We start from the raw sequence: 15719 nt of genomic DNA on the forward strand, positions 1-15719 counted from the left end.
ACTGTACAGTTGCTGGCCACAGGAAAAGTTCAATCACACACTTCCTTCCCTACCTCCTTTCTTGCTGCAGGAAGAGGAGACAGTGTGAGCTTCTCTGCTGCAAAATTGACATGGTCACAGAGGTCTTTACTAATTTCCCTGTTTGCTTCATGGGGGAATCAACCATCCTTTGGCTCATTAAGGTGCCATGTCACCTCTCCTTCTGGTCTTTTCGTCTGCATTTAACAGCATACTGGAAGAAATGCAGTCATGGTTCAGCTCACCTCTTGCACATTTGTGCTTTGTGAAAAATTTAGCCTTCAAATGCATTGGTGGCAGCTGGAGGTCAGGGAAGGAGTTAGGCCCACAATGCCCACCTTTCTTTCCCCAGAGATATGATTGATTGAGAAAACAAAGGGTAGCACATATTGTTATTTTAAGACATTGAGCTCACACTTAATTCTTCTTCTTCTGCCTGTGGAGCCAATCTGATTCTTATTCAAAACAAGGGCTGATTAAAATAAATGTCAGCCTAGAGGGAGTTCTGTACCTTACTGACTCCTATAACAAAAGTACTTTCTAATTTATGCTGTCGTACATTGAAAGAAAAAGGCAGGAGGAACCTGAGTGGGATCTGAGCACAGAGACCTGTTAGCATGGTGCTCACAGAGGTGAGATTTTAAAAGATGTAAAAGATTTTCATCACTTTTGTGAATTACATTAGTCATTCAAGCCTAAGCACACAGTCCATATTTAGATAGACAATATGCAGTTAAAATTTAAACTTACTAAATGCCAGTTCTTCAGAGTGGAGTGAAGGTGTGGGTGTTTCCATTTGAGATTAAAGTTTTGGGGATACTAGGGTATAAAACCTTATCAGATTTTAGAAAAGCTAAAAATCCATCTCACATTCAGCAAATAAGTAAAAGGATTGATTATTTGTAATGGTTAATGCAAATTAGATATCTTTTTAGATGCAAATATTGTTTAATTAGCATATCTGCATACAAACATTACAAACGTTTTGCCATTTCCATATAATTAGTCTACCAAAACTGAAGTTGCCTCAACTTCTTTCCTTGCAGCAAAATTATGGTGCAAAATGCATTCCGGTACGAGACCGTGGCTTTCTTGTGCAGGTAGGATGCCATATCTTACCCATTTTTGAAACATTCTGGAGCACATGCTGACTGTTAATTATTTTTAAGCAGATGTTGTTATTGTCATTTTCATTGTTCTCAGACTATTGAATTTGCTGAGCAGCGGATACCAGTATTGAATGAATACTGTGTTGTTTGTGATGAGCCCCATGTGTTCCAGAATGGCCCTATGCTGAGGGTAAGTTGTATGCTTGCTGGGATAAACAATGCATTTTCTAACGCCTTAAGTAGTAGTGGACCACACAAAGTTGTTAAACTATTGAATTATTTCAGATTTGTTTCATCCTATTGTTCATTTAAGATGCAAAAACGTAATGCATATTAACTAGATTTTACTCTCAAATTAAAAAAAAACAAACATATTGTAAGTAAGGGAGATGAGAAGTAGCCTTGCATAGTAATCATAGAAATTTAAAAGAGTTATATATTTCACTGACAGCTATTATGCTAGAGTAGCCATTATCAGATAAGCTACAGGAAGTGCACTGGGATGTTTTCACGTTCCTCTAGCACCCTTCTAAAAGCTCAGGGTCATGTCAGTCCTTGAGCTTCTATCTCATCTCTATTCAGATGATACACTAGTGATAATGCTACAAGGTCTTGAAGTGCTTCTGGCCCTTATTTGCTCATGGACCTCTGGAAAGAAACATTCTTTGTATTGTGATAAAAAAGCCATGAGGAGATTTTCTTTGAATTGTCTGATCTAGCAGTGACCGAGGCCAGGAGCACTGTGGTGGTATGCCCACAGTCTGGCCAGTTTTGCAGGTTTTCCTTTCTTCGAGTCCCATATGAATGAGAACCAGGAATTTTACATGCTAAATGATGCACCCTCTCATGCTGTTTGGGAGTGCATGCAGTAAACAAGAATAAGATTCATTCTGAAATTAATCTTTGCCTCAAGCTACTGGATGTGTGCAGTACTGTAAAAGAGTATATAGGAGGATAAAATTTCTTAATTTTAGGACTGACCTTGCAGTTCAGAATCCTTCTCATTTCACCTATTATGAGTTCTATGGAACCCTGTGTAATCTAAAAAAACCACTAAAGCTGTGGAAAATTGTATTTAATATCAGTGTATGAATGGTCCGACACCATTCATAACAGTTTTTCAGTGTGGCTAGCAACTACATATGAGTTGAAGCAGGCATCACCTATGATAGTCCTGTGGAATTAAATTCAGAAAGGTTACTGCTTACACAGAAGTCATGTCAGAGTTATTCCCTGTGACTCTCAGTGGCACCATGGTCAAGCATTCTGACTGCAGGCATGGTATGCATATATGCTGCGAATAGGATTTGCAAAAGCATCTATTTATTGGATTTACCGATTTAAGCCATAGGTAAATCTGTGTACTTTTTGAGTAGGCTATTTGCCCCCTCATGCTCATATCTGCCTTTTAAAAATATGGCTTTCTGTCAGATCTGTCAGCAACCAAACCCTGAATAGAAGCCTGTGGAAAAGGCACCAATTCCTTCTCTGTCACCTTTGAATGTATTACTATGTGTGCAGTCTGTGACAGAATGAGATAAGACAAAGTGAGTTATATGTAAAGTTTGGATAATAAAATTATATAAATCACCAGGTTTTATCTGTTGTCCATGGGACGAATCAAACAGCAGGGTTTCTTCCTGCTCACACAACTATTGAACTATTAAAATGAAATAAAATTGAAAGTTACCTGCTCTACAATAAAAAACAAAAAATAAAAATCGTGCTTTCCTACCCTAGAGATCAAAATCCCTCAGAATGACTTTTCTCTCAGACATCTCTCAGCATAAAGAAAGTGCATTTTTGCTATCCTTTTGAGTTTGTCAGTGCTTCTAAACAAAGTTAAAAATATATTTGCCATTGGACACATATTCCTCAGTGCCTTTGCAAGCAGCATAATCTAACAAGCTTTGCAAAAATGCAAAGGTGTCCTTGCATAACCTGGAGAGATGGAGATAGCAGGAAGAAATCTAGCATGCTCTGTGTATGCTTGAATGACTCAATAAGCAATGTAGAGTCTCCATTAATGATTCTGCAGTGCTGTAGGTGAGAAGGGAAGGATCTTAGTTTGAATCTAGCTTGAGTTTGCTAAAGGATCTTAAGGAAATTTATGATTCATTCTTCTGAAAGCTCTGGTAGAGGCAGCTTATAGTAGTCAAATGTAGGCTTTATTGCTGCTACATCTACACGTAAGTGTGCGTATGTTCCTCTGTGTGTTTATATAAATGTATACATATAAAGGGAGCAAAGAGTGACCTGACTGAAACAATACATTTAATACTGCTGCAATAGAAGATCTAAGAAATACAGTACTTTATTAAGTAGAATGGAGAGGACTGTCATTAAAGGTAAAGCTACATGGGATCTAGCCTTAGGTCACTTCATGGATCCCATATTTAATATCCTTAGTGGATAAAGAGGTTGAGAGTCCTTGTGGTTTTGATACCACAGTAACTTCATCAGCTGTCATCATCATCAGCTGCTTTTATTTTTAGATTCTGTGTCTTGATCCCATCTTCTACAGATAGCCATGTCTCAAAGCCATTACATAGTCTCTCTGTATCGAATGAGATGCCACAGATTAAACATTCATGGATGGATTACCATTCTCTTTCAATAGTTCCTCCACACAGATGAAGGTGGGGTCGTGTCTGGGTGTATGTATACTTAGTGATGAGTTTCACTTCTGTGACTTGGATCCTGGGTTATTTAGTGGAGTTTTATACAGTTTCAAAGGAGACATACTAATTGCCCAGAGAGGTTGTGGTGTCTCCTTCTCTGGAGATATTCAGAACCCTCCTGGGTGCCATCCTGCACAATGTGCAGGTGATCCTGCTTGGCAGGGGGATTGGACTAGATCTTCAGAGGTCCCTTCCAACCTTAGCCATTCTGTGATTCTGTGATTCTGTGATGCCAGTAAAAAGTTTAATTTTGCAGTCCTTTATTATGTCTGCCCGAGACCTTTTCTGAACTGTGGTGTAGTTTAATTAATTTCCTTGAAATACAGATAAAATTTTAAACAATTGCCATCACACAATAATAACGTTATTTTAATACTTTAATGATACTTAAAACTCCTATAGCTTGGTGTAATTTTTTGTGATGATCATTAATGACTTGCACGATTCTGGTGTCAGCCCTGGTACAGCTGAAAATACCAAGCCAAGTTATGAAAAGTTTTTCCTTTCTGCAGATTTGCACTACAGGCTGTGTTTTTGTCTTGGTTATACACTACCTTTCAATTAGTCTCTCTCAGTGCAAGCTTTCTTCTGAGAACTGTGACTCTTTTTCCTAGAATACATTTTAGGCGTGGTGGTCTGTTTTTAATACCTATTTCAATTTACTTCTGCTTTCTTAAAATCTTGACATCTTATTTCCCATAAGGTAAGAGGAACTTGATGACAAGATGTGTCATTTTTGAACAGCTTAATTTAGACACTAGATCCACTTGTCAGATGTACCATTGGAAGATGTCTGTCGTACAACAGCTGCACAGCACACTTGCATACATTTAGTTTCATGCTCTTACAATGGACACCTGTCTTACTCCAGAGCCTGCGGTATTAATCTAACCATGCAAATGCTTCCTGCAGGTTCAGGGATCCTGTCATAACACAGAAATCTTTGGAAGTTGTTAGGCTATCTTAGTGACGTACTGAAGATGAACAGAGAGGAAATTCTTATATTTCTCCTGATAATTACTTTGTGGAACAAATTATGGACTTTGGATGACAAACAACCAGTTCTCTTTTGAGCTTCAGAAGTTCCCTGATGTACAGAAGAATACTGTATACAGTCCCTGCATGTACTCCAAAAGTGTTTGCACATATAAAAATATGGTATGTAGACATTGTAACTTTAAAACACAAACATAATGCTGTCATGGGGAACTACAGCTGGATTGCTGTGAAGGTAAAGGATGAAGGTTCTCTGAAATGGAGGAAGGGGTCTTAGAAAAGTACTACTTGTGTACCACTACTGTAGCATTGTGTACCACTCTTTTTTTATAAAGGTATGTGGTCTATTACTTCATTCCATCCTTTACTTTTTTTTAAAGAGTCAATGAATTTGGCAGTGCTTCCCTGTAGGTATTCCTACCTTTTCCATATGAGATGAGGATCAATGCAATTTCTCTTCACAGCATGTTCTTTTAGTATTTATTTCAAGAACATAATCATATAATATCACATGATAATTATTATTTACAGTGCACCCAAAGTTATAAATGCTAAACTGCATAGCTTCCATGGAATGCCACTGAAAACTGTAGATTCCCTGAAATCAGTGCATAGTATGATTTGCAGCTTTTTTGTAAAGCGTGGGGAAAGTTTAATGATCCTAAGAAGAAGAAGTATTATTTGACCTTTTGCATAGCATAGGCTGTTGCTATTTCATACAGTTATTGCTGATAATGATCTGAATCCTGCATATTTCTACATATACATATATAGTCCTATATACAAAAGGATCAAGAAACAATCTTGAAATTAATAGTGAGGTTTAAGACTGCATGATCTTTTGAGGTCCCTTCCAACCCCTACAGTTCTGTGATTCTGTGATCCATTACATCCAAATTGTGCCTTTTTGGCCCATAAAGAATCACATTTCCTCCTGAAACGCAACCTGTATTGCACAGCTCAGGAGCTCTGCAGTCAGTCTCTTCTTAAGTGTCTCTTCACTCAGCTTTGAAAAATTGTGGGAAGAACAAGGTCAGATGTAGGTTTTGTGCTAAGGAGTGATGGTGAAAGCAGACCTGGTAAACATAGAATCATTAGGGTTGGAAAAGACCTCCAAGATCATCTGGTCCAATGATCCCCCTACCACCAATGTCACCCACTAAACCGTGTCCCTAAGTATCATGTCCAACCTTTCCTTAAATACCCCCAGGGACAGTGACTCCACCACCTCCCTGGGCAACCCATTCCAGTGCCTGACTGCTCTTTCTGAGAAGAAATGTCATTTCCAACCTAAACCTCCCCTGGCATAACTTGAGGCCATTCCTTCTAGTCCTATCACTGACCCCCAGCTCCCCACACCTTCCTTTCAGACAGCTGTAGAGAGCAATAAGGTCTCCCCTGAGCCTCCTCTTCCCCAGACTAAACAACCCCAGTTCCCTCAGCTGTTCCTCACAGGACTTGTGCTCCAGGCCTTTCACCAGCTTCGTAGCCCTTCTCTGGACATGCTCCAGGACCTTGACGTCCTTCTTGTACTGAGGAGCCCATAGGTGAACATGGTACTTGAGGTGCAGCCTCACCAGAGCAGAGTACAGTGGGACGATCACCTCCCTGGTCCTTCTGGCTGCACTATTCCCCGTACAAGCCAGAATGCCATTGGCCTTCCTGGCCACCTGGGCACACTGCTGGCTCATGGTCAGGCGAGCATCAACCAACATCTGAAAGCAGGAGAAGTCTGCTCATTTGAATCATTAGACAATGGCCTTATTTTGCTGTCTTTGAATTATTCTGAACATAGTTGTAGGTCAGTAAGATGTAGACTACTACTTGTTTGTAAACTAATGGCCAAATTTTCCTACTGAGACTTGAATTGTTTCAAGAATATTTTGAATTGTTTTTTATGATGTTTTCAAATGGTTGGTTTCTCACATAGATAGTAAAAATAGTAAAATCATCCTGATGTTTGTCAAACTAATATGTTAGACTAAATATTAGAACTAATGTTAGGAAATGTTACCCACAGCTGCAGACCCCATTCCACAGTACTGTGGTACTCTACTGTTGGGCAGGCATTCCTAGCGAACACCCCCTGAAGCTGAAGCTTGTTTCATCCACTGCATTTAGAGATTTTTTCAGAGATTTTTTTTAGAGATTTTTAACTATTTAGAGTTTTATGGAAAGCAGTGTCTGAACAAAAGAGAATTTCACCTGAGTCAATCAAATTACTTTTGTTTTATACTAGACTTTAAATTGTTCCAATCACACTAAGATAAATGGATATAGTATCCTCAGTTTTTGTGCAGTATTTTCTGTATCTATTTGTCTGTTATGATTTATATGATGAATAAACACCAAGACAAACATATCTGTTAACATGTTTTTGTATACCTTCTACAGCAAAAGGCCAACAGAGAGATTGCAGTCTTATACTTGCAGTAGTTGGGTATTTGTAAATACTAGCTCCTTCTTAACCAGGAACAAAATCTTCACGTGCATCTACGATATTTATTTTTCTTAATAAGATAAGATGAATTCATTTCACTCATTAGAAAGGTCCTTTTTCTCCCTTTTGATTCCTGATTATTGTCCATTCTTACAGATTTTAGAGATGTGTGGAAAATGAGGACCTGTTGCTGTTAACGTTGTAGGCTTTTTTTCCCCTGTTGTCCATGCACAAAGATGAAGAGATTCTTTAATACCCGCCCTAAAGAATTTTTAGTCTAGATGCAGGATGAAAGGTAGTGTGTCCTCTTGTGGTTTTCTCTGTGTGAATTGCTCTAGAAAGGGGAAGGCTGGCTAAATTAGTACTGGCAATGATAGAAACACCAACAGGGAAGATGCTGCTGAGGAGGGTCCTTGCTCTGCTCCTGTATATGGTGTTTGGGCTTGAAAAAGAAGGCACTTCCTGCGTATAAATATAAAACTCGTATAAATATACAAATGTGAAAGATAGTTTGGCTTCTCTTTGCACAAAATCACAGGCAAGAAGGGATCTCTGGAGGCCATCTGGTCCTACCTGCCCTGCTCAAGCACCTTGCTGCACCTGGAGCAGGTTGCCCAGGTCCATGTCTAGATGGCTTCTGAATACCTCCAAGGAGGGAGACTGCACAACATCTCTGGGCAACCTGTGCCAAGGATTGATAAAGCTTTAGATAATACTATTTTTAGCTTCAGGTAAAGCTTAGATAGAGCTAGTCCAATATGAAAAGATAAAATGAACTGTCTTCCAAGAGCCCTTCTGAACAATATGATTTGGTTCAGCTAGCCATAAAAATGTGTTTTGCAAAACTGATGTCATAAGATAGTAAAGAAACTTCAACATTATTTGTTTCTATATTAAAAGAACCAAATATATTAAAAATACCATATGAAATTCTTCATGTTACTCTAGAACTAGTAATAATATTATGGGGAAAAAATTACTATTCTAATAATGCAACAGTTTTGCTGATATAATACTGAAGAGACATCTTGTTTTAGGAATTCAGCATGTGAAAACTACTTTTATGACAAACGTTTAAATATAATGACATCATAAGTGATTATCAAAAGTAGTTATTATATTTAAGGATCTGATTAAAATAAGTGTTATAAAAATATATTATCATATGCAGCTTTAAAAAAATATAATTTTAAAACGTGTAGCTAATGTCTATCTTAGTGTGTGTATGCTATATTAAAGTCATTGATAAAAGAATGTCATGGATTGGATTTTAAAGATGTGCCAGACAATTTTACAGGAAAAAAAATCCTTGAACATATTCAGTAAGATGATGAAAAAAAGAAACAAAAAAACCCTGTGGAAATCTGGATATCAATAATTTTTCTTTGAGTCAAGAAAGCATTCTTTACACTGCCACCTTGTGTTGAAATATCAGATGAAGACTTTTTTTTCTTTAGAACAAAGCAGGAAATAGCCATAAAGAAAAAAAAAAGCAAAACTAAACTAAATATTTAAATTAATTTCTTTGAAATTTAAACGCTGGTGCAGACATCTCCACTGTTTAAACTTTTGTCTATGAAATATGAATGTAAAACAATATTTGAAATACCTGTTGTAAGTATTTAGCTGTAAAAATAAGTACAGTGGTGTAATAGTGACATATCTGTATTTATATTTGTAACCTTACATTTTTAGAATGTTTTTCATGACAAAGTGCTCAGTTGTGATTTATTCATGATAAGTAAAATCATTGCCATGGTGAGCTCCCACTGACTGGAATAGGTCTTGGATTGCTGCATCCTTTGAATATATGTTCCTTATCCACCCGTGAATAACACAGTGGTATTGATGTTCCAGAATTAGTATGCCGTTTAGGAGTGGGAGGTTTCTGGAGTAGAATAAACATGAACTATGGAGAAAAGTGTAGGTGTACAAATTTATTTAGATAGACTGGAGTTTAACCAAGATGATGGAGATGTTTTCATTCTTGTAGAATAACACTGTAATTTTTCTTATCCTCAATCTACCATATAGTCTAGTTTTACCTCTTTTTATGAAAAGAAAAACAAAACAAAACAAAACAAAAAAAAAAAAACAAAACAAAACAAAACAACAAAAAAAAACCACTTGTTACAAGCAATACTTCGGCAGAATGGACTTCAATCACTTTATTGTTTACTGAGTGTAAAATGTATAGCTTGTCCTGTAGCCAAGAACTTAACCAGAGCTCATGTTGCCCAGATAGCACTGTATAATTTGTTTACTTGCCACCTATTTATGTATTTGGAAAGGAGGGAAGAAAGAAAAAAAAAGGAAAGTGTCTAGGAAAGTATTCTTGGAAGCTTTCCAAGAATAGGAATTAAAAGGAAAAGCAGAAAATAAAACCAATTTTTTCATCTTTCTACAGATTATATCTGCTTACCACCGTGGTATCCCCTACTTCTTTCAGCAGTGTGTTTCATATTTCACATGAATATTGTGAGATTGTTTAGAGAGCTTATCTTACATATTTATAGACAGATAGGTTATTCAGTAAATATGGCAGTGTGTATATATACACACTATATAGATCTTGGGTCAGTAGTTTGACTTCATTTGAAAATTCAGAACAGAGATGTACTTGTTTATAATTATCTATTTTTAAAAGTAATTCTTAAATCAGTGCAAGTTTAGGCCATAGTATACAATTCTATGATTAAGTACTTAATTTTGAATACGTTTATTTTTAAATATATATTTTCCTACAACATAAGAACTTGTCAATAATATGAGCCACCCCTCATATTTCCCTCATATGTCACATCTGTAGATACAACGGAGATTTTTGTAGCATTTGTTCATTCATTTGAAAGCATGACTAATAGATGTAAACTATGAAAGAGCCAGGAAAGCAGCTTTCCTGCAGCCCTGTCTTCAGATGTGGTAATGGTATCCTTGTTGGCTTGAATGTAATTGATTCTTAGGTACCACGGAGTCAGGTGTTAATGAATTAGCAACCGCTTTTCCTTACAAATATAACTAAGAAATACATCTAAAAAACCATACCTGGCACAAACTGAGAAATGAACCTCAGAAACTTGAAAGTTCCCTTCCAAAAGAAAGCTTTACCAACCAATCTCCCTTCCTCACTTCATTCTTCTTTCCCTCTCTCTTCTACTCCCCCCCACCCCCACCCCCCATATATTTTGAATATTATTCCTGCTCCATCCTCAGCCTTCTAGCAAGTGTAATGAAGAGAGACAGAAGTTCCTCCTGTAGAAAAGCTTAACAACTACCATGGTTGAAAGCAGGAAACAAAACATGGATTTGAAGATAGATTTCATATCCCCTGCCTGCTCCTTTCATTAGGAGAAGTGAGATGGGCTCTAATGGTTTCACCTTTACCATTTGTTACATTTGCTGTAAGTCAGCCTCTGAGCTTTCCTCGAGCTTCTCCTTTTAGATCAAGAGTTTTTAGGTGTAGTCATACTACAGCCTCATTAACATCTGTGTGACATCCCCCAGGATGCGGGAGAAGGTTGCACATTCCTCATCTTAGCACAGCAGCAGCACATACTTGAAAACAGTGAGATCAATATCAGTTATGAAGGTTTCAACTCTTTTGAATTGAAAGAATGTCTGGAAAATATTTTAAGTAATGCATGAGTCCAGGGATCAGAATATGTCATAGTAGCTGGATGGTTTGCCCATCTGCCATTTGTGGTCACTGCTGTCAGAAGTGATACTTAAATCATCTCACGCAGAAACTCTGACCGAGCCTTTTTTCTTCTCAGTGTTGTGGATGAGTGCTACTGAGCATGCAAAGATTGGGGGTGGCTAAAGGAAAACTCCGAAAGCCTTACTCTGCTCAAAAAATGCTGTCTGCTTTTATCAGTGCCTTCTGCTTCTCAGCATTTGCAGTCTCAGGTTAACTGCCCAGCTCTTATTTTCTTCTGCCTTTTTCCCACTGGAATAATTATCCTACTAAAAAGTCTTTCAGCACTGATGGTCTTCACTTAGCTAACAGTTTTGTGTAAGCCAATGACATTATGTTAATTTTCTCCTTTCAAGTTAAATATAAGGTATATGTGTGAGAGCACTGTTGAAGGGAAGGTACAACTGCCCACTAGTTTTGGGAAAAAAAGTTTCCCGGTCAGCTCTGGGGGCCTTCAGGGGTTGTAACTGGTAAAATTCTGCATGCCCCTAACACTTTGTTACTTTTTTTGTTCTTTTTTTATGTGTTGTGGCTAGGGGCATTTCTCATATTTAAGTTACAAAGCCAGAACAAAACTGTTTCTGTCTGATGGGCTCACATCTTATTATAACGAAAGAGACAAGTGGCAGTATGCAAAATGCTAGCAGCAGTGTAAGAGCCACTTTGAAATCAAGTTTTACCACAAAGCCTATGATTTTCTTTAAGCTCTGTCTCCTATAATTGATTTATTACCTTCTTTTTCATATTTTTCTGTTGATTCTAGCATGAACAATTCTGGACAAAACTAAAATAAGGAAATGTGATACTGGCATCATCATATGACAAAGAAAGGCTCCTGGAATGTCTGTTGCTTAATTTTAAGCCAGACTTTTCCTTTTGGTGGGAAAGGGAAGAGTTTAAATGCTTGAACCTAGCTAGTGGCTGAAGTAGTGTGAAATGACCATACCAACGTCTCTTGGAACATTCTATGGTAATATGTGTATGGGAAAATTTAGTTAAAAGCTTCCGATTGGGTTAGACTGGGACAACTATCAGAAACATCCAAAAGTGCTCTAAAAATGGCTAGAGTTCAGATGAAAAGGCTTCTAGAGTGGGTATATGAAGGCAGACTATTGAAGTGTCCATATAGCTGAAGGGCCCTGATTATTTCCCCATTCAACTGACAGAGCCCTGACACTTTCATGTAATGTAAAACTACATATTTGTTCAGCTTTTAGTTGAAGAGAATATGTAGAATGCAGAGGTTGTACAGAGTTCATTTTTTTTCTGTGTAGTTCTTTCTGTGCTTTTTTCTTTAACCAAAGATAGTTCAGATGGGTATTTCAATATTTCTGAAGGCAGACAATTTACTTCCTTGAAAGCATTAAGGAAGACAAATTAAAACTAGAGATATATTACTTTTTTAATAACTAGTTTAAAACATTGGAGAGAAAAATCTGGAAGTGCTGTTTATTATTTACTAGAATTTTGTACAGTAAAACCATGTGGCTTCCTGACAAGTTTGTTTCTCAAATAGAAATGAGTTTGGGGAAACCCATTTCCATTACTGGGAAAAGTTTTTTCTTGTGTTTTGAAAGAGACTGACAAAGCCAATCAGCATTGTCTTGTCAAGTCTTTACTCTAAAAAATATTCAGTGGGCATACAGGTACATCAACTACATAAAGTCAAAAGAATTTTGTTTAACCTATCAGTATTTTTGTTCCTCTTCAGAGCTCAGATTTTGCTGCCTTGTTTCTCATACCTGCAGTTCTCCAGCCTTAAGATCTTTGCTCCAGTGTCCTGAGAGAAAAAAGCTTTTCAAATGTCAAGCATAAGTGCAATGATCATTTTCCTAATTTCAATCTTCCAGCTATTCAGACATTTCTGGGATCATAAAACAGTAAGAAAAGAAAAGAAAAACAAAACAAAACAACAATAAAAAAAAAAAAGAAGAAAAAAAAAGAAAAAGAAAAGACAAATCCTATGTTCCATTTGCTATCTGTAAATCTCCGGGTAACTTATTTTGTTGAGGTTATAAATAGAATGACAGCAATGAATATTTTCTTAACACTCTTATTCATGGCTAAATTATTTATCAATCCTTTGCTCTCAAATTAAAGAGAGTCTGTATATACTATTGATTGTTAAGATGGCAGTGACACCATGCTTCCTCAGCTAAGCCAGTGATTGAAGCACCTTCTGAATGTGAAAGCCTTCGAATAATGACAATAATAAATACTTTTTGTCTAGTGTGCAATGGCACAGCGAATTGGATCATGTTAGGCTTCATCTGCTGCCTAATGCAATGTAACATAGCAGATAAAATAAATCAAATGGATGATACTCTTAGACTTGAAAGAGGATAGCTCTTGTAAAGCGATTGATGTAAGAATTTATCAATGCAGTACATTTCAGATGTTTATTGAAATCTACAATCTTTGAAAACAAACAAATGCATATTTTAAAGGCTATCAAACAAGTAACTACAAATACAGCAGTATGCCTATTACTGATGGATCTGTTTCCTGAGTTGGAATTCAAATAAATTTTATGTTTTTTGTTTGTTTGTTTGTTTTTGTTTTTGTTTTTGTTTTTGTTTTTGTTTTTGTTTTTGTTTTGTGATCTGGACCTGAATTCTTAGCTACAAAAGTTCAGTAGTGCTTGCTAAAGCTTGTTTTTAAATTTCAGTGAGTTAGGATTCAATAACATGGATTCAAGCAAACAGTATCCAAAAATATTTTTTGCTTGTTTTCAGTATTGTAATAAAAAGTTTCATTTACTGGGGTCAATTTTAAGGAAGGCTTTATTTTTCTTGTTTATATTTGTTTCAACTGTTTATTCATTTTTAATTCTTAAAACAATTAACTTTTTATGATTCATTACTTCAGCTTTTAAAAGTTGATCTGCTAATTACTTTTTTAGTAAGTAAGTGTGGAGTAACTGTGGAGTGTAAGTGATAAGGGAGCATATGAAGGCATGCCTGTTCATAAAGCTGTATTTTTTGTTTCTGTTTTAGGCCTCATGAAGGCACAAAGCTCAGGTCTCATTCAATTTGCAGATATTTTATTTTTTATTCAAGTATTGTGATGGCATTCTGAACTGAGTTCTTTGGAAAAGCAAAAAAAATGATTAAACAGCATTTTTTTTTTCTATTTTTTTCTTTCCTTTGGTATCATAAAAAAGGATTCAAGCTCCTTTATTTATAAAAATAATATGTAACCTTCCCTGATACAGTTATTATTCAATAAAAATATAATGCATTTTCTAAAAATGTACATATACATGTGCATCGTTAAATTAGTTTTTAAAAAAATAAACATAGCATCTTCAAGATTTTGTCATTTGGATCAAATTTTTAAGTGTGTTCTCAAAAGCAGAATAACAAGCTGTGAATAAGCCTGCGTTTATGAAGTGGGAATGCCACCATTTAGTTTCTGGATTTGTTCTCTACAATTTTTAGTTATATAAGACATTTTATGTTTGATAGGACAGTCTGAAGGACATTTGGGTACTATGGTTGTAATTTTGATATTGTAATCTATTTGTATTTGGATTTCATTTTCTTTAGTCTTTAGGAGTACTTACAAGTTTTAGAGTTCTCAACACTTTAATAATGTTTTGCACGTTATTAAAATGCTACTGTAATGTATCTTCCTCAATAATTGCCTTGTATTCATAATTTGAAATTAATGTTGCAGTTAAACATCTGGAGAACAGAGTTAACATTAAATGTGTTTGTGCTTTTTTTTGTTTTGTTTTGTTTTGTAGGTATTGCATGATAAAACCAATAGCCTCAAACTAGAACAAAAATATAATTAACTTTCTTTCTCTGTGTAGCCCACCGTTTGTGAACGGGAGCTCTGTGTATTTGCTTTCCAAACATTAGGAGTGATGAACGAAGCTGCTGATGAAATTGCAACTGGGGCTCAGGTAGAATTATCTAATAATTATTACATATCTGATTTTCTATAGTGTGTGCAGTTTTTTCAGTCTCTTCTAATACTTATTTTACTTGTATTCCTTGTATGAGTATTCCTTGGTAAGTATTATTTATTTGTGCATTCTTATAGCCATAAATGCACAGTTTATGCATGACATTTTCAGATGTTACTAATGAAGTGCTTCCATTGTTTTCCTTCCATGTAATTAGAGTAACCCGCTTTTCTTGTTCTGTTGTATTCAATTAGGTCACCTGGATTGTTAATAAAGGCAGACATTGTCATCTGCAGATAATTCCCATTTATTTTCACCTAATGAGCCATTACTACTCTCATTCAATTAATAAGCCACTTCCTGTTCATGGTGTTGGATGCAGCTATCCACTGAGCATCTGTTATTTTGATCATTAAATAACAGTGGGAAAGTCCTTATTGATGTTTCTACACAGAGTTTTTTTCTCTCTTCTCAAGGATTAGGAATTTAACACAGCCTTGCTTTCTGACTCTAAATTCTGTTACCAATGTATTTATAACCATATAATTACTTGTTGTTTTTTTTTTTCATGATTTTCTATGTGTCATAAAACAGTATTTTAAACTATGTTTTCAAATCACCATTTAACCTTAATTTACAGTAGTTACAGGGCTTCAGTGTATTCAAAAGTTAAAATGGCCTTTTCAGATCTTACGGAAAAATGCATTCCTCTCCGATTACCTAAATATATGTCACTGACTGTGCACTTCGTTGGTAAGCAACATGTTTTTTGGAAGAGCAACCATTCAGTTCAGTTAGCTTTAACTAGCACTAATGAGTCTAGCTACTGGAAATAAACTATTTGGCTGAGTGCCAGAATAACGTCTGT

At 36.1% G+C, this 15719-nt stretch overlaps 1 protein-coding gene across 6 annotated transcripts in view; it reads left to right on the forward strand.

Annotated features, from left to right (window-relative positions):
- Nucleotides 1-15719, forward strand: part of PARP8 (poly(ADP-ribose) polymerase family member 8) — a 127636-nt gene that overhangs the window by 95560 nt on the left and 16357 nt on the right. For all 6 annotated transcript variants that reach the window (XM_082784358.1, XM_082784355.1, XM_082784356.1 and 3 more), the window contains 3 exons: nucleotides 1065-1118; nucleotides 1222-1317; nucleotides 14756-14848. In XM_082784358.1, coding sequence (XP_082640484.1) covers nucleotides 1065-1118; nucleotides 1222-1317; nucleotides 14756-14848 — 243 coding nt within the window. The remainder of the gene's footprint in view (nucleotides 1-1064; nucleotides 1119-1221; nucleotides 1318-14755; nucleotides 14849-15719) is intronic.

The sequence above is a fragment of the Aythya marila genome (assembly GCF_965140915.1).
Source record: "Aythya marila genome assembly, chromosome: Z".
Classification (NCBI taxonomy): Eukaryota; Metazoa; Chordata; class Aves; order Anseriformes; family Anatidae; genus Aythya; species Aythya marila.